At 44.6% G+C, this 19,973-nt stretch overlaps 1 protein-coding gene and 1 long non-coding RNA gene across 3 annotated transcripts in view; one reads left to right on the forward strand and one right to left on the reverse strand.

Moving 5' to 3' along the window:
* The window catches only part of PHF2 (PHD finger protein 2), an 83,972-nt gene that overhangs the window by 33,599 nt on the left and 30,400 nt on the right, over positions 1–19,973 (reverse strand). For both annotated transcript variants that reach the window (XM_021409226.1, XM_021409225.1), the window contains exon 2: positions 4,690–4,775. In XM_021409226.1, coding sequence (XP_021264901.1) covers positions 4,690–4,775 — 86 coding nt within the window. The remainder of the gene's footprint in view (positions 1–4,689; positions 4,776–19,973) is intronic.
* On the forward strand, positions 8,581–18,807 carry LOC110404698. Its single transcript, XR_002442462.1, has 2 exons — positions 8,581–16,733; positions 17,710–18,807. It is a non-coding gene; the product is annotated as an uncharacterized LOC110404698 (long non-coding RNA).

Below are 19,973 nucleotides of genomic sequence, written 5' to 3' on the forward strand. Positions count from 1 at the left end.
CTATAGTGCAGTGCCAATTTTAATACTGCTCTCAATTCACCATTAAACAGTTATACTGTAGCCTGAAGATCCATTACATACTGAACAGTGCTCGTTCTGTAACATAAGGGCAACCAGACGGATAATTACTGAACTGCACAGCTACCACAGGCTTCATGCAAACACAGGCTCTGGACATTTTGTACTTGTCATATACACAAAAAGCCCTCGGAAAGCCACTTTTCTGCTCTGTCACTGTGTTGTATAGATCTTTACGAACATATTTATTATAAATTACCTTTGTCTAAAGGTCTGTCCAGCAGTGGCAGATTTGACATCAATTTGGTTGGGCTATGAATTATGCCCTGCGTACAACATTCACATAAAAGGGAAAAAAAAAAAAAAAAAAAAGATGCAAGGGCACCACAAATGCAATTTTTAGAACTTCTTCCTAGGTTTTGAAAGGTCAGGCAGGCTTGGGCTTTGAAATGATGCCATCAGACGGAAGGCCTTTAACTATGCTCCCAGTTTCTCATGGAAAAAGGGTCAGCTGAAATAAGCACAAATAAGCAAGTCAGATGTCTATGTAGCTCTGCCTTGCCTTTGACAGATAACACAGAGCAAGAAAAACTGGTCCGGTTTTTATCTTAGTCAGCGCTATCTCTCTCAGCTGTTCCTACTACCATAGTCTGTTTGGGCAGGCTCATTTTTGTAGTAAGTTGTTTTGTTTCAAACATATAGTCATATCATTTCAAGCCACTTAGAAGAATTTTCACGTCACAACTTTCTTTTATTTTTTACTCTTGTTTTATATCACAAAACTCAATCTCTAACCCCCAAATCAAGTAGCCACGCATGGATGGCACTCTCCTCACGCTTTGCACATGCACACACACATTTCCATGTACTTTTTCATTAAGAAAGGAATCTGGAGGCCGCAGCTATAAGACATAAGGTCTGGAAAAAGCTAATTTTGTTTTCCTGACCACAACCCTGGAATAACTCAAGCAAAGACATCTACCGAGGAATCCACCCCAGGTTTTGCACAAAGCATGCTGGTTTTATTAGTTCCATGCGGCTCTCCAGCCTAGCTGGATATATTCATTAAAGCTGCAAGTTCTTTATCTTAATGACTCTCAGGCTTAGTGCATTAATTCAATGCTCCTGGTAACAAAGGAAGCAAGCCCCACATGAATGCCAAACCTTCCTCCTCTTCTGTCCCTCTCCGTGCTGGCCCCCTCCCCTCACACTGATCTATCCAGCGCTGGGACTCTTAGCACAAGTCCCAGCGAAACAGGTGCTGCTTGTCACATGGAAAATTATTAGCATGTTCTTTTATTATGTCTCAGATAGCATGGAACTCTAAGAAATAAAAGCAGCAAATCAGCGTGCTGTTGAGAAATGCACTGCAACGCCCCCCAGAGCACCAGGCAGCTTTTCCTTTGGTGCTGCTGGGATCCACCTCTTGCACAGCACCAGCAGCCAGCCCCCAAACTCCTGGACCGCAGCGAGCCGCCGGCTGGAGGCCATCCCACAGCATCAAACACCGGCACTTGGCCCATTTTCAGCCCTTCTCCTTACATTTTATCTGTACCATGAAGACCGCAGTAAGGATTAAAGGCCATTAACATGTGCAACAAATACGAGCTCTGGCCTGAAAGGGCACTTTTTTTTTTTTTTTCTTAAATGATTACAGATTTATTTTTCTGCAGAACTTTCTGATCTAAATTTGACCTTTGGAAAGCATAACCCTCTTCTCCTACAGAAAACACCTCAGAGGAAAGACGGAATGCATTCCTATGGCCTCAAAATGTACAATTCCAGGCTTTAAAGGTACATTCTTTTCAACTGTAGTTGTGAAGAAGGGGTACCTCGAAGCACCCTCATGGTTCTCTGTCGATTTACACTGAAGGCTTTAACTACTTAAAGAGACTCAGCCTAGCGTCGGTCCGTGCACGTAACTTCACTGATTCCAAAGAACGTATCCTGATTGTCACTGCTGCACATCAGACAGCAATCAAGCCCAACATTTCAGACCGTGTTATGAAATGAGTCAAGCCTTAACAAAGCACTTATATCTTATTTAATTGATGTCAGAACCCTTTCTGTGAACGCGTATAATTTTTCCCAAAGAGAAGTCCCTACAAATTTCATTAAACTGAAATGGCTTAAAATGTCATATGACAGGAAGCAATTTTCTGAAATAGTAGCCACTAAGCCACATTGGCAAAGTGGAAAAATGTAAGAGGAGGAAAATGATTTTTAAATTTAACATCTGGAAAACATATATTGAGGAATGCGTGTTCCAGAAATACACATATATTTTCAAATCCAGACAAGTTGCATAACAGACAATTGGTGTCTGTGTTTCCCTCTGCTAATCTTGCAGTAATTAAATCCTACCAGTGAACTACTGGCTCTGGCACAACACTTATTTATTACAAAACTGATACTGCTAGATAACTCGTTTAAGCATATATTGTAACAGCTAATAAACAAATGAAACTGATCATCCCACAGAAGTCCCAGCAGAGCCCGAGTGCTGCGGAGCAGGATGTACCGCATACAAATGCCTGCCAGAATGAATGCATTAAGTCAAGCTGTTCCTGCTGTCATGTAATTGGTCTTTCGACTTTTCTAGCCTATTGCACTCCACAAGAGGTGGCTACAGGATAACGCCATATTTTTTTTCAGCAGAATCCATGATTCCATTAGTTAATGGTGGAAACTGTTATGCAGCTTGAGGATCCTGTGATCTTCCACCAAAACAGAAGGCAAGGCAATCAATAACTGATGTTTAAATGCTCTCGAAATCTTTACACACTGCTACTTTGAGGACTGGTCCTGTACATCTTCTAACTTTCTGTAATGCCTTTGTAGGGAGAAAACAAACTTGTACTGATGTACTGGAGAACACCATCACGTTCTGCACTTCTGCCATGCTGATAGGCTGTAACTAGCAGCAGTGCTCTAGAACCACCTTCTCCATGCTGTACAATTTGACTGAGAGCCATGCTGCCAAGCCAGATTCTATCTGGAGTAAAAAGAATTAAATAGCCAAAAGCCTTCTTAGAGCATCAGAGGACTGCGGTTGGTTTAATTCTCTTCATCTTAACTGGTATGTTAAACTTGTAATCTTTTTATTGGAACTGCCATTTCTTGAATTCTAAGATTATGCTTTAAAAAGGATTTACGTTTAATTCCTGATTACTGACTTTGGCTACTTCCGTCTGATTTTTCCCCCCTCCCACTGAAAAGGAGCTGCCTCTCATTTGTAATTCCAAGCAAAATGGAAGAAATCAAAGCACCGGACATCTCAATGCCATGCAAAGGCTAGAAGCCCTCCCCAACAAGTTCCTCACAGTGTCTGCAGTTCTACCTTACTTTTCAGTACAACCCATTCTATAGTGGCAAATTATTCACTCTAAGATAACTTGCGGTTGGTTGTTTGACTGATTTCCTGTGTTTTTTGTTAGGAATCTCCTGACAAGACATGAGAAGGGCAGATTCGTTCAATCAAAACAGACATACTGACTTTGTTATGCCCACCATGACTTGCCTCCCAAGGGCTTTTTGCCCAATTTGTGCGTGCCCTGCTTGTGCCACAGTTGTAGCAAACCATCTGGGAGATGGAGCAGCTGCAGCTTGTTCAGGTTTCCAGGTTGGAAAAGCCAAAGTGGAAAAACGATTTGACTTTTTGCCCACAAAACATTTCAGAATTTTCCCCTTTTATCTTTGGAATTTTCAAGTTAATTTCAAGTAATTTCAGTTATTTCTGCCCTGTCTTGGATTTTCAAGACAGGGCAGAAATAACTGGTCGTTTTCAGTATTACTGAGCTTGAACACAACAGAAATCAGCTTCCAGCCATCCCTTATTTCTCACTAAAAAGGAACATTACGGTTCTGTGCTCCTGGGAGATGAGCACTGCGCTCTTCCTCTGTGTGTGGCTGTAATGCTGCAAAGTAGTGGGGAAACGCACATCGCTGTTGCTTATTTACAATAAAGGGCTTTCAAGTAAAACATTTAATCTTTTACAGCAATTGGTTTCTTTTTTTTTTTCCCATTGTGTAATAGAAAGAATTTGTAAATTAATCTGACCAAAAGCAAACACATCCCACAGTTCTTTCCCAGACAAAGCTCCCACTGAGATCAACTGTCACTTTTATTCAGGAGAACTTTTGCCTGTGAAATAACAGCCAGAATTGGCACCCTCGGTGCATCCTACAATTTTGACTGCTGCTGAAATTGCTGCACTTTTATACCCAGGCCAAGCAGAACACATCGATTCTTACTCTTCTCATCAAAAGACAAAAAACACCATGCAGTTTGAAAAAATCACTGTATTAGAGCTAGCTGCCTCTGTAGGGTTTTTCTAGTCCACAGCAGTATGTGCCTCACAGTGCTCACGGAAGGAACTATAATTTTCTTGCACAGGCTGGGACTGAAGCAGAACAGTGGGGTGCTCGCATTGGCTCACATGCACTGCCCAAGACCCAGTGGGACCAGGAGCAGAACTCACATCTCCAGAATCCAATCCTGTTTCTCCCTCCCAGCATCTTTTCTTTTACGTCACGTTTTGAATGGTAATTTTTATGACACAAACTATTTAAATGTCCCTTTACCTAACAAAAAAACAAACCAACCAGCCCAACCCCCTTCTTCTCTTCAAGCATACAAAATCTATTATCTACCTAAGCAAGTATACTTACGAGTAGACTTCCCGTGAGTTTTCTCACAATTTGGACAATGATAGATGTCAATATCTGGCGCCTCCTCTTCTTCAACACCCACGCAGCTGGAATATTTAAAGACAAATATGACATTAGCTTGACTCCATTTCCAAGCAAGCAAGTTAATGAAATAAACCCCTCCACCCTGTAAGCTGTGCTCTTAGTGTGCTGACCACACACAGCAATACCAAAGCCAAGCTCAGGTGCTGCTGCAGTCAGGCACAGTCAGAGCAGATGTTCTGCAGCCCGTGCTCATGATGTGGTGCTAAAAAGTGCCATTTTGAAGGGCACTATCAGGCGTGTACAGACTGCTGCTGGCTACTGGGGCACTCTTGCCAAGGTACACCCTATGCAAGGCTTCTGTAGGTTCCATCTCATTATAATATATGAATACAAAAAGTAGACATGCAGCTCACAGCCCTCCTGGCTGCCAAGAGGATGGGCTGTATCATGGCAGCTGCTGGAACACTCACTGAGATAATTTTGGATGGCACAACGTACGTAGGAATGCAGCACAGCCTGCGGGCACACAGTGCGGGTGCAAGCCAATGGCAGGGCACTGCGCTGGGGAAAAACAAAACTAAACTGCAAAGGAATGAAGTACCCAAGATAAGATGTTGTGCAGTCAAAATGCTGAGCATCCAGCCAAAGAATCAAACTCCAGAGTGGCACCGTTCCTCAGGAGGAGGAAAAGCAAACAGGATTCTGCTCCTGCTTGTTCTGCCTGAAGCGGCTCGGACTGCAAGGCACTTTTTTGCAGTGTATGAAAACTCCCTCTGCTTCCTTACAGCAAGCTGGGTGCTGTGGGATGCAGCCCTTGTGCCACGGCTCCATCAGGGCTTGGCCAGGCAAGGGACCCCAGCCCCTTCAGAAACCAGACAGAGCACACTATGGCCACAGCCACCTTGGAGTTCTCTGCCTCACACCCTGAAATGCTTCTCAGGGCTCCTCAGTCAGCAAAACACTCCAGCATTTCTCTTCTGCCAGGGAAAGTGTTTGGGCACGTACCATGGAAATTGCAGCAGTGCATACGCAGTAGCGCTCAGCCCTCCTGCACACCGCTGGCGATGAGCACAGGAAGAGCAGAATTCATGGGCTCTAGCGGCTTGTTTTGATCCAGAAGTAGGGAACAAAATACGCTGTGACCCTCTGACTTCAACAGAAGTGGGTTTGAAACCACTTTGAATTGAAGTCACACAGTGATGCATAACTGTAAGGATCAGGATTACAAGCCACAAATCTTGCTTTTGAAAAACAGCATCCCCCAAAACCCCACCAAAGCTGGAAAAAGCCAAAGAGGGTAAGATACAGAAATAAATCTTTTTTGTAATCATTGTAAATATTTTGTCAAAGCAAGATTCTGCCAGAAACCTTCGTGGATATTCATCCTGTTGCAGCCACCATTGCGAGTATGGGACCCAGCCCTCCCCAAACCAAAGAGCAAAGGTGGGAGCAATCAAACCTGGAGGAATTCTCGTTACTGTGAGTGCAACCTGCAAACAGAGCTGCAGCATTGCTGGTAATCACAAAACTGTTTCCGAATCACGTAAAAGCAATCGGAGATTTGGCTCATGTTTGTCGTAATAAACACTTGAAAATACACAAAATCATCAGGTCTCCTTGGGCAGACAGCACGGAAAACTGAAGAGTAAGTTTGCAGACAGGAAAAATCATCACAACAACACAGCCCTCGGAGTCAAGTACGTACAGGCAGTGAAATTCCAGATTAAGCACTGGGAAATTTAAACAAACCCTGGCAGATTAGAACAGGCGTAACAGAATGTAGGGGATTCCTCTATCCATAAAGCTGCATCAGCTGCTTATGTCATTGGATTCAGCTTGTCAAGCTTAGTAAAGGTATGGATTAGGCTCTGTACAAGGGCTTGAAAAGTCTATATTTAGCTAAACTAAGCAGATGAGACCCTTGGTCACTGCATGGATCACTACAGAGGAGGTATGAAAAGCTGTGCAATGGGCAAAGGCTCCAGTGTGGTGGGAGCTATTGTTCTGAGAGCAAGTACAAATATTTAGTTAGAACAAAATGGAAGAGTAAAAATAACTGTCCTCAGACTCAAGTGGTCCTCTAAAGGATGCAGTCAACTTTTCCAGCTACAACACGGCTTTTGAACAACATTTGGCCATTTACAGCAGCTCACAGCCAGAAACTGCTAACTTTACTGAACCTGAAACTCAAGTACAAACTTCCCAGGCAATCCGGCCTATTGAAATGCCTCAGATGATCTTTAAGTGTGAACCAGTTTCAGTCTGTGCCCCGTGTCTCAAGGAATAGCGCTTGCCTTGCTAGCTGCTTCCACCAGCAGAACTTCCATATGAATAAAGGCTCAAAAATAGAATTCCCATAGTTAAAGGACAGCCCCTAAAGAACATTCCTGTGAGCAGAGCGAGGGACTCTTGGCTGCTGTCAGTTCCACAGCAGTGACCTGTCCTCAAGTTTGTCTCGAGAGCACGTTTGCACCTTGAAGGTGAAGGGGAAGCACGAGGAGCTCGCCACCCTCGGGCAGAAGCAGGCAGGGTCCTGGAGAAGTGTCCTCTGTAACTCACCCGTGCGTTTGTTCCTCAAGAAGACTAATGGCAAATACAATAAAATCAAAACATTTCTGCAGGTGAAGAAAGCCATGTCATCAACCTCAGCAGAACGGCACTGTCCGTTCCCGCAAGCCCTGCCTCCACCCTCAAACTTCAGCACAAAAGGTGCGTTGTATTTTGCAACTATTTTTTTCATGAGAATGCTCCACTTTGGTCCCTCCGATTTCTTTTCTTTTTTTTTTTTTTTCGGTTCTATTTGCCTGAGAGAAATACAAACATAAAAAAGGCTGGAGTCAAACATTTGACCCCCTACAGGGATCAAACGGGCTCAGAGTCAGTCAGACAATGCAGGATCCCACGCAGCGTGCTGGGGAGCAGCCTCCAGCAACAGTCCCCGCTGCACGGACTCGCAAATTAATCTGTCAATACAAACCCTGGATGCGCTACCATCAGCGGCAAGGAACTGGAAACGCTCTCAATAGCACTTCTGGGCAGTTATTCAGATCTGCCGATGAGGTAAAAGTGGGCATAAGAGGTTCAGCAAGGGAACTGCAAATGTGGTTTGAGGCAGAGCTCACAGAAGCACAGCCTGAGCTGGAAGCAGACATGGGGAGTGGAGTGCAGGGGCAGCATGGCGGGTGGGCACGGCTGCCATCCTGCTTGCAGCCCGTGGGGCTGGAGGGGTGAGGCTGAGAGAACTCCTGCGATGGGAGGGCGGGCAGGGAGCAGGAGCACGCAGCAGGAGGCAGGGCTGGAGGCCTTGGGAACAGCGGGAGCAGAGCTCTTTGATTCATTTGCATCAATGGGCCAAGAATCAGTTTCAAAAAGCCTGTGAACACCCCAAAAACTGCGTGCTGATATCCCAGTAAGATCCCGTTCTGCTGCACAAGCAGAAGACACGTGGCATTGCATTTATCCAGCACAGCATTGTGTCCAGGTCTGAGGCACTCAACACAGGAAAGATGTGGATCTTCTGGAGAGGGTCCAGAGGAGGGCCACAAAGACATGCAGAGCATTGGAGCATCTCTCCTGAGAAGACAGGCTGAGGGAGCTGGGATTGTTCAGTCAGGAGAAGAGAAGGCTGCAGGGAGACCTCATTGCAGCCTTTCAGTATTTAAAGAGAGATTATAAACAGGAGGGAAATCAACTTTCTAAATGGGTAGACAGCAATAGAACAAAGGGAAATGGCTTTAAACTGAAGGAAGGAGATTTAGATCAGATGTCAGGTGGAAGTTATTCACAGAGAGGGTGGTGAGGTGCTGGAACAGGCTGCCCAGAGAGCTGTGGGCGCCCTGTCCATGGAGGTGTTCAAGGCCAGGCTGGATGTGGCCCAGGACAATCTGATCTAGTACTTGATCTAATGGCTGGCAACCCTGTACATGCAGGGGTTGGAACTAGATGATCTTTGAGGTCCCTTCCAACCCAAGCCATTCTATGATCCTCCAGTGGAGCATTTACAGATCTCCCTGACAACTCACAGAGTCAGAGTTATCTCTTGCCACCATACCCACAGATCAGAATTTTTGCCAGAACAAACGTGTTCTTCTTCGGGTTCCCAAAGCAGATTTGAAGAAGAAAACTTTTAGTCGGTGAAGGCTAACAAAGAAATGAAAGAAAACACTCCCAAGCTGCCCTGCAAAGAGTCTCATTCCCCAGGACACTGGCACTAACACATGCCCAGAGGGAGGCATGGTGCAGGGAGCAGCTCCCACCCACTGCTCCCTTAGCAGAGAACTACCATGGTTCTGTCCAGGTGCAGTAAGGAGAGAACAAGAGGTTAATTATTGTGTATCCAAGAGTATCTTGTTGGGATGATATAAAGCAACTTAATAGCCGACTTTAAAACGTCATTAAAATTATTTCACTCAGGTTGAGGCAGTGTAAAATTCATTTGTTAATCAGATAAAAGTGAATCACCATTACTACGGCATTTTAATTTTAACAAATAATAATGAAATGTAAAGCCTTTGATACGGCAGCTGCTGAAGCCCATATATCACATTTTACAGTGATTTAAATGAGAAATAGCACAAACAGAAGCATTTGCAATCAGAGGTTAGAAATTATATTTTTATTAGAAACTTTGCTCTTTGCCATTTAAAATCTATTTCTTGTGTTCACAATGAAGAGAGATTCGGATTTCAGTGTTCTGATGGAGCTGATGACGTTTTTATGCAGGCAACAATCTGAGATTTTATAGCATGAATGTGTATGAGGGCCTTCATCTGTAAGCCTCAATGAGATGACATATAAGTAATTTCTGGAGAAAAATTAACCAATTTAATTAATGGGTTAATGAGAAAAATTATTCCATTCTACGAAGACCATGTGATGTCCGTTATCAAACGGAAGAAAAGTACAGAAAAATATGAAAAATAAAACAACAGAAGGTAACTTGGTGGGAAAGAACATAAAACCTAGCGATACCTAAATAAAACTTCAGAAAGCAAACCAGACATGCGTTTTACCTGCTCCCTGTGAGCAGCAGTCACAACACAAACTGCAAAGCAACACGCAGTGAACGGTGTTTGCACAGAGAGCTGGGTTCCTAAGAAATGCAGCAGGACAGCACAGCTGGGAGCTGGGGCAGCCCCCGGGTCACTGCCAGCAGTGCCGTGCTGCAGCCGTTCAGTGAGCTGCCACGGGCACCCTGCCCCAGTCCTACCTCACTCCCAGCTACGGCCCCAGCTGTCAGAGCAGGGAAAAGTGACCCATCCCTACGTGCAGGCCCATGTAGCTGCAGATGTAACCTGTTAGCTTTCATTTTGTGTCATTTATCTGCTCCTTGCTGTGGAGCAGAGTGTAAGAAACTCTCTTAGAGCATTACACATTCTTCACAAAGCAGACCTTAAAATACACTCTCTTTATCTACAGAGGAGGCCAGTACAATTGGACCTTTTACAGATAAGGAACCTGTCACAAGCAGGACTAGGGGGATTTACTCAGGTTTCCCAGCAGGAGCTGAGTGCAGAACAGGTCTTCAGAGCTCACTGCTGGGTACAGCAGTGTCTGCCACATCTATTGCCAAATACATTGCTCAGGATTTGTAACCAGCAAGCAGAACACTGGAGGAGGTGTTTAGTTTAACTTCCATTTCCATCCTTTGCCACTTTGCTAGATGCATGCTGAAAACTTAAGAATTTGAACACTGGTAAAAAATGACACTTCAACCCTTATTTCACACAACCACGTATCTGCTGCTCGCTTTCTCCCCGACTCAGTCCAAACCCAAATCACTTTTATCACCAGCCACAGACCTGGGAAGGGCACTGCATGGATGAGTAAGTCCTTCACGCTTCAGCAGCAGCTTTCGTCTACCTGCTTCACGAACACGAATGCAGGCACACAGGAACAGGGTCGTGCATCACGTATATGCAACCTTTGAGGCATATGAGGACTCAAGAGGAAAAGGTGTAGGGCAACCTCTGCCACATTCTAGCAGGGCAGCAGCAGTGCTCTTTCCTCTGGTGCAAGGCATGAGCTCTGCATCATGAGCACAGCTGCAGCTGAGAGTACCTGGACTTCAGAACCAGGCACTGACCCACACCTACTGAAGAAAGGCTGTGGTGCCTGACAGCCCTTTAGCAACTTTTTCTATTGTGCTAAACAATGAATGACCAGAGCCATCTGGAGACCTAGGAACACAGTTGTCCTCCCCCTCAGCATTTCATTGCCTCATTTGATAAGAACAGCAGAGGGTACCTGCACGGGGTAAGGCACAGTGATGCCCTTCTAATGAGAATGTGGGGTGGCTGCCCCGCCAGGCTGCTGAGAACAGCTTAAGCAAAGACCTCTCAAGACTGGTTCAGACTAGTGCTATCTTTGGGTAGAGGGTACAAGCACGAACCTTCCGTGTCATTTTAGATTTAAAGAAGGACCATTAATATTGGAAAACGGTGCTGGATCTCACGTTCCTCCTTCTCTTCTCTCAGAAGCTAGAGGCAGCGTCAGTGTGATGTAGGAGAGAAAAGAGCTGTGCTGATGGGCCCAGTCCTCAGGGTGCAGTGCCTGAGCCCAGGGACAGACAGCAGGGTGCTCAGGGCCAGGCACAGGCAGCCTCAGCCTCAGCACGTGAGGACAAAGCATCAGAGCCCAGGTGGGGCAGCTGTCACAGAAGAGGCATTCATGGTATTGTTACTGGTCATAAAAGTGGTAATTAATAATTAACCTGACCTCATCCTCAACCCTTAACAACAGAGCATCTACTGGTATAACTTCTTGACATGTAATTTATTGCGTTACTCAATAACGCTCCTCCTTGACAACCAAGATGTCATTTACAGGAAACAGAACCATCCAGTTTCAGAAGCCTCCACCATCCAAAAAGAAGCATAGGTACTGCAGGAAAATCGGGACTTGTCAGCAATGGAAAGAACTACACTTCACATTTTGATGGATATCTGGTGCTTACATATCACATGTTACTTGGTTACACAGCAGTGATCAAATGGGCCAATGCCGTGACAGAGGTTTTTTGTGTCCTCATCAGAGCATCCAGAACCACAACAGCCAATATTGCAGACACAAGAGATGTTATGGAAAAAATCAAGAAAAGGAAAAGAAACAAGCAGTTCCAAGGGCTGCTAATCTGGTGGAACAGGCTGTTCTTTGGATTTCGGTCTCGTGTTGTTCTTCTGGTGGCTATGTTACTGGGTAAATTCCAACCAGGGCTCTCTCATGTATGTTCTCCTCTGTCTGATAAGAAAACAGACAAGCCCTTCACTAAATAGAAGGATCTGTCTCATCTAATCAGCTGTGTATTTTTACAGAACATGCAGGATTTTTTGAGACCTCAAGCCTGCTGTCAGATATGGTTAAAGCTAAGTAGTGGGTTGAAAAATCATTTTGGAGAACAGAAGGATGCACACGTAAGTGTTACTCCACTAGGAAACCCAGGAGCAAGCAGTGGTAGGAGAAAAACTGCGTGCTAGCTTACACACCACTGCACGTGTCTAATACAAGGGACTTGTTGAAAAAGGGCCTAACTGAGAGATGATCCTGGCTACACTGGGCAGCTAGTGCTTTATATGGGAGGAAGTTGTGGGTTCACTCTGGGGCACACCTGGGGCCACCAGCAGGCTGTCCCTGCCAGCAGGGCACAGCTGGAATTACAGCTGGACCTACAGACGGCAGCACTGAGGTAGCAGGGTGCTGCTGTACAACACAGCAGCCTATGTTCTACCTGTTGTTACGGCTCTCTTTAATCTAACGTAAATTGCATAACTTCTTTGACTCAATTTCTCCACCTATAAAACAGTGTTATTAATACATGCCTGATAACCTCAAAGGCTAGTACAGCATAATTAACAAGCGTGTTCAGTGCTTTGAAGACGGGAATCTCTGTGCAAGTGCTTGGTTGTGCTACCCACACATGGATCTTTTGTTTTAGAGCTTTGCCTCTACTGCGTGTAAACTGTCCTGTGGGGATTTACGAACAAATCATAGAACACCCTGAGTTGGAAGGCCCCACAAGGATCATCGGGTCCAACCCTCAGCTCTGCATAGGACCACCCAAAAACCAAACATTATGTCTGAGAGCAGCATCCAAAAGCCCTTTGAACTCCAGCTGTGCCCACCACCCTCTGGGGCAGAACCCTTCCCTAACCCCCGCCCGGCACTCCCCTGACAGCTCCGTGCTGTTCACTCGTGCCCTGTCGCTGTCCCTCCGCTCCCTGTGAGGAGCTGCAGGCCCATGAGAGGCCTCCCCTCAGCCTGCTCTGCTCCGGGCTGAACAAACCGAGGGCCCTCAGCCGCTCCTCATACACCTCGTTCTCCAGACCCTTCACCATCTTTCTTTGCAGCCCTCCTTTGGATGCTCTCTAATGGTTTTATGCCCTTCTTTTATTGTGATTATTACCCTTTCCCGATTTTCACAGATCCACGTATTTTCATAACTACTTTGTTAAGCTGACGCTTTCCTTTGGGTTTCCACAGGTCTGCACCCATGGGTGTCTGCTGCCAGGACTCACAGAGCCTGGACAGGGGGTGTGTGCTTGTGTTTTGCTCCATGTGTACCTTCCAACCTCCCGGCAATGAAACCAATTTCAAAGCAAACATACCATGTAGATAAAGTAGGAAGAACCAACCTGCTCCAGCTTATAAAAATCTCAACTAGAGTTCTTTTCCACAAAATTTTGTCAATGTTCACTCAAACTGAAGAGGTTAGAAGAAAAAAGAAAAAAAACACAAGTAAGATTTGGACATGGGAACAGGCTGCTCAGGGATGTGGTGGAGTCACTGACCCTGGAGGTGCTCAAGAAAAGTACAGATGTGGTATTCAGGGACATCGCTCAGTGAGCAGTGCTGGTGGTAGGTAGATGGCTGGACAAGATGATCTTAGAGGTCTTTTCCAACATTCATGATTCTGTGATTCGAAGGTGAGGGCACTACGATCAGCAGAGATGGGCTCTTTTTTATCTCTTAGAGTCTGAAGGAGTGCAAACTATGGATTAGCAATCTTCATCTGGGCCTTAGAGAGGAAATAATCCATACAAATACTGCCATTAGGCTACAAACAAATGCATGCAGCATACACTGGGTATACTGTGCTAATGCAGAACCTGCATTCAAGTCACTCCAACAAAACCCAAGCTTCTGAGTAGCTACTATACACATTACAGCCACAAAACCGTTTGAGTACTTGGTGGCAAAGCATTACAAAAGCCAACAACAAGTGCTAAAAGATGTTTTATTCCAGCAAAGACGTACAGCTCCAGCACTGCCTTGCCATGAAGCACACGGACTATGCAAGTGTGCCCTGCTGCATTCCCTTGGCCAGGAGGGCTGGGGATCAGACATTAGCTGGCCAGGGTGTCCGGGTCAGTGCCAGCCCCTTGCACAGCCCAGAAGCAGCCTTCCTTCAGAGTTCTGGTGAGAAAACAGGCATGAACTGAAGTCAGGAAGGACCCCATGCAATGCTCTCCTTTCTCGTGAAACATGGTTCTCCCTTGCTTTGAAAGCTTGGTCCTATAATCCCTCCAAGCATGGAAAGAGAGGGGAATAGTACTGCAGGGGCACAGCAGTGAGATGCCTCCATTTGCACTTTGGTATTTGGGTGTTGTTTTGGGAGAAGGGGCGTTGCCTGCTCCTTCTGATGTTTGCAATTGTACTGAAAGCAAGTTGCTTGCTCAAAAGTAGGTGCCCTTATGTTTTAAAAAGAGGAACAGACTACATCTGCTCGTTACAGTCCAGTTCAGAAACACAAACAGGATTGAACTACACTGAGGAGCTGCTCTCACTGCTTCTCCCCTGTACCTCAGCCAGTTGTACAAGATTTGCTGTCTTGGATAAACTTTGCTCTTTGGTTGACTGACCACATTTTGCAATTCTTTTTTCAAACTTGTTTGCAGTTGTGGTATGCAGCAGAGAATTAGCTCTTTGGCAGAAAGCATGGATTACTTGACCTCTATAAAACTTAGTAAAAATGAGTGAAATCAGGACCTCCCCGAAAAACAAATGTTACAGCCAACTAAGCCAGCTGCAGAATATGTTTTTAATTGCAAATGGCTCAGGGACTTCATGGACTTAGAGGCTATTGCAGGTGCTCTCTTGGATAAGAGAGAAATCTGCCCTATTTCTGGTGTGTGAAAACATATCTCTGCAGAACACAGGCATTAAAGCATACATCACATCTACTTGTTTATCACAGAGACAGAGCTGAAAAGGTCTAAACACAAGTATCTCGAACACCAGTGATACAAAATACTCAGCTGCAAGAAACAAGGGCTTGCTGCTCTGGTTGATCTGCTGAACTCTGGAGAGCAAACACCACAACCAGAGTTTTTAAAACATGGATTGAACTTTTATTTTTTTCTAGAAGGAGCACCTGGAATTGCAAGGAAAGCTAAAATAAAAGTAAGTACAGGAACAAAATGCAGACATTGAGAATTTAAATTACATGCAGAGAATCACAGATTTTATGCAATCAACAATATCCAGATTGTTCGTGCTTGAGTCATAAAACAAGTTTTAAAGCATGAAAAACAAATCATTCATGTTGCTGAGACTGTTATTATAGGATACGTTTCTCTGAGGTGTAATAGTTTCATCTCTATTACATTGAATGCTGTCAGTGATAATCTGTCCTCGGTCACTATTTTTGCTAGCAGCTTATTTGTCGTGGATAAGACTTCCTGTTTTTTGAGCACCTCCTATCTGATCCACTCACTGAAGTCCCCGGTGATATCTGTAATCTCAAGGCATTACAAAGGAAAGAAAAGTTTCGTTCTCTCTGCAGAGAGTTACTATTTTTACATGGTTGCATTGCAGCTATTCATAGCTACAAAATGTTAAACTGCTGCAGCAGTTCGTTCAGATGCAGAAAACCCGTTTTCAGCCTCTTCCTACATTCAAAATGCTGTCAGAGATTCCTACAAATTTATGGTAAGAAAATGAGCTCTTAAAATGCATTGCACGCTGTACCACTACTTCACCACAGGGAGAAACATGTTAGAAGGAAAACTATGTTTCTCCCCAAAAGAGGCAGTAAAAAACAATTAAAAAAAAAAAGAAAAGGAAAAGGTTTTTAGGTCTTGAATCAAACAGCTGAGTGAATCTGAGTTATGGGGTGTCATTCTTAAAAGCATTTCTGAAGCCACTTGGAAGCCTACATCTGATTTTAGTCAGTGGTATTCACACCCAGACGCCTCTGATCTGTATGTTAGTGACTACATACAATTATTAGTGAATGAAACGCACAGCGCGCTCGATTCTTACTAAACTGCTGGCTTAAGCTATAAGGAGAGAAAGGGAGTTCTGCAACCCAGCCAACTGACGGCATGAAAACCAACAGCTCCACAGCTCTCGCCCCATTCCTGGGGCCTCAGACCTGTGAACAGCCGCTCCTGGCTTTGTGAGGAGCAAGGAAGGCCAAGGGAGCTCCTTTACCCCAAAGCCAGCTGCAAGCACCACAGCAAGGACCACCGCAGAACAAGAGAAGCCCTGGGCAGCTCTCCCAACATGGGGCACGCTACGTGAAGCCTGTGGCTGGCTCTTGGCAGAGGGTCGTGCCAACCAGGGAAGGAAGCCTGGCAGTTCCAAACCTGGGGGCACTTTCTCCATTTCATGTTCTAATAATAGTTTCTGCAGCTTTGCCTCATGTAAGCTTCCCAGCAAACGCCTGACTGCAGCACAAAACAATCCTTCAAACATCTCCATTTCACCCAAGAGAGACAATTCCAGTCTCTTTAGCTTTTTATAAAACCCTTTCAAGAGCTCAGTTCTCTTTTTCACAAGCAGCTCACCTTCCCCTAAAATGTGCGGTTATGAATGGAGTGAAGTAGCAGGGATGAGTTCTGGCCATAACAAGGTCCCCAGCTGACGTGTTTTCTGACATCATCCCCAGCACTGCAGGACTCAGTCAGCCCGACAGCCCGTGCTGCTGTTCCCAGGACACGGGCACCACTCCACAAACAACAGCTATTCACCTCATCTACCGCATGTGGGTCAAGAGCCAGGTGCCTTATAAAGCAGCACAGGTTTGGCTTCATTTTTTCTTTTCTTTCACTGTGCATTTGGATTCTAAGTATAAGCCAAATTCTGGGTCCTGTTCTAGTATTTCTGAGCTGCTCCTGGGGCATAAAGGGCTGAGAAATTGCCCTAATTGCTCAGCTGAGAATTCAGCCAGCACAGGGGAATGCCTCGGTGCCACAGAACCAGCCTGCATGATCCAATTTCACATCAAGTAACAGAAGTTCTCAATAATATTATCAAACAACTAATTTAATTTTCTTTTCTTAACAAAAAATAATTCTCCCAGTCAGAGTAACAGAGTCGTGATCTTTACACATTTAGTGTATAGAAAGAGGTCTGGAATCCCTATATGCTGTTATGAAAACTTTTTATCTCTTAATATCATGTTTAGCTAACATAATTACTTAAAAGTGGCTTCCCAACCTTTGCCATTACGCAGAGTCCTGTATATTTTCCTGACGTCCCACCCAGAGCAAACACCTACCGACATCAGATTGGTTTTTCTTAGATCAAAAATCTGTTAAAAAAAGACAGATTTCAATGCAGTCCTTGCCTTATGCTGAATTAGAAGCTTCTTTTTCTTTCTGACAATTGGAAAAACTACAAAAGATACAAAACAGTCTAGTTTCTGGCCATCTAGTCTTCTAAGAAAGCAGGGGCAACTCAAAAGCTACTTTATATTAAAAGAGCCATCAGTGGTTCCTGTAACACTGGAGCATTTGCTAAGGCAAATACAACACAGCTGTAAATGGAGTTTACAGGGCCTGATTTTTAAACCTAGCAGCTACTCAGTCTGGATATTCACAGTGGTACCAACATGAAGCCATGATAGTTGTAGAATAAAATTTACCAGTCTAAACAAATACTTAGCAATTATCAACGATCTGTCACACTTGCATTTGACATGCTAATACCATATTCTCCCTTAACAAATGATCCAGATTTGAAGTTCAGAACTTTACTGTATTCGTTTTATTTCAGAATGTTTTTTCTGGTGCACCCAAGGCTTTATCACAGCAGCTGTTTGGGATTGGAACACAGGTCAGCACGCCGTCCCCACCTCCTTTCTGGCCTTGCTGTTTCCCCTTTGCATGCCAAATTCCTTCTTGCTGCAGGAGCCAGCCAACATTGCTGTTCTCACCTAGCTATCATGAAGGCCTCCAGGAAGAGCTGAGAGAGTATTTTTCAAACATCAACTTGCATAAGAATCCAATTTTCCTGGTTCTGCATTTAAACCTCCATCATGCTTAGGAACCACAAATATTTCTGTGATGCGTTCAGTGTCAGAGAAACTCAAGAAGAAAAAAAAAAACACCTAGATTCTAGATTTACGTTAGAGGCTATCCCCAGAAAAGTCGTTTTTAACTCGAACACAAGAGCCTTTGCTCAACGCAGATCTAAGACACTAGCCTACACCTAAGAGTTGGACCTGCGCAGTCACGACCCATACACACACACAGACATTACGACCTACAGAGTGTCTTCATGATGAAGATACCAGCTGAAGTCACCTGGAGGCCTTCCTGACCTCCTCTGTGAATACCAGATTTCAAGAAAAGAGCTTCAACTCTTGCTTCTCCGCAGGGGCTGGAATGAAATAATGCTCTCGGGGTACACTTACAGGACACAAAGCAGCTCCATCAGCAAATGTCTGTCTGGGAATATAATCTCCTCTATAGGACTGGTTACACCAGGGCCCAACTGCCATGGTGCTCCAGCTCCCAGCAGGTGGAACAGCCAGCTGCACCCAAAGTAAGCATGCACATCCTGCCCAGAAAGGAAGGGGGAAACCACAGCCTGCTTATCTCTTCAGTAAAAGTGCACCTGGCACTTCTGCAGCCATGCTGCTTCCACTACCCAAGCGAACACAAGCGGCCTTAAGCAGCAGCACTTGGCACCACACTCAGGGCTGGTGCTTGGCAGCAGCGCCCTGCAAGCCATAATTAGCTCAGCTAGCCTCATGCAAGCTCAGACCTGCAATTCTGTTCCCTCCAGGAGCAATGACAAACTGTAAGCACTGTCCAAATAACCTCTTGTAAGCAAGTGGTATCTATTTAAAATAAACCTCCCTCAACACTGTGTGTGTGTTTCTCCTAACTGTTCCTATCCTATGCTAGAAAGAGCACGAGTCTCCAAGAAGCTTCCTCCTTGGGTAATTTGAAAGCCACCTCCTTTCTGTTCTTCAGGTGTTTCAGTGAGTTTAAAGTTCTTTTGATCTCCAAGTCCTCAGCTGCAAATCATGGCCTGAGAGAAGGACCCTTCACACAAATACTTTGCCTCTTATTTTTCAAGGGTGCACTGGGACACGCCAAGCTGTCCTTGGTTACTCTTCCACAGCCTCCTCTGAAGGTACATTAGTACAGCTTGTGAAAAATTCTGATAATCCAATTCTGACTGCAGAGCAGATGGACTGAAGTCAGTCCTGAAGGTCCAGGACAAGAAAAGTTTGTACTCTTTGAGGTGCAGGTAGGTTTCTAGATTTCCAGAGGCTAAACCTGTTCCTCTCCTCATAGTTCCCAAGACCCCCAGTTTTTCATCAAGAAAGAAAAAACCAAAATCACAGTATTTTAAAGGTAGATGTTCATGTATGGTAAATTTAGGGCAGCAGTGTAAAAACTGTGGATGCCCTTCCAAAGAAACAACAATCTTTACCATGAGCAGCAGGAAAGGCCATCCTTAAGTGCAAAGCTCAATGTCTTGTCACAAGTGTCTCTGTGCTCATTTCAACATGAGACAGCCCACTAATTAATTATTGCTTTAATTTTCCCTGAAAACCAGTCTCTGGGGAAAAAAAAAAGGCAAGAAGTTCATCAGTAGATCATTTCACCACACAGCTCATGTCAGTCCTGAAGTCCTCAGTTTTGATTCGGGTTACTTCTTCAACGCAATCCTCCTTGAAACTAGGAATGTGTAGAAAGGAACAAAGTCACAGCTTTTGCTGTTATTCCCTGCCACTGAATACCTGTGCAGTTTCTTAGTTTTGTACTGGAGGAGAAGCAGAGAGATACAATCCTGCTTTTTTTTTTTTTTTCTATAAATGCAACAATAACTAGGTCATGAGCCAAGCAGAGATGTAATCTCTCTCTCTCTTGCTTTAAGCAAAACATGTAAATTTAAAAAATGAATACGGTACCAAGGAGACACCAAGCCCATGTAGAAGAAAAAATATTAACATAAATAAACTGTGAAATATCCTTTTTGTACCTGAGTGTTTCCTCATTCAGGAATGTAAATAGTGATTCATA

Source organism: Numida meleagris, chromosome 11, assembly GCF_002078875.1.
Source record: "Numida meleagris isolate 19003 breed g44 Domestic line chromosome 11, NumMel1.0, whole genome shotgun sequence".
Classification (NCBI taxonomy): Eukaryota; Metazoa; Chordata; class Aves; order Galliformes; family Numididae; genus Numida; species Numida meleagris.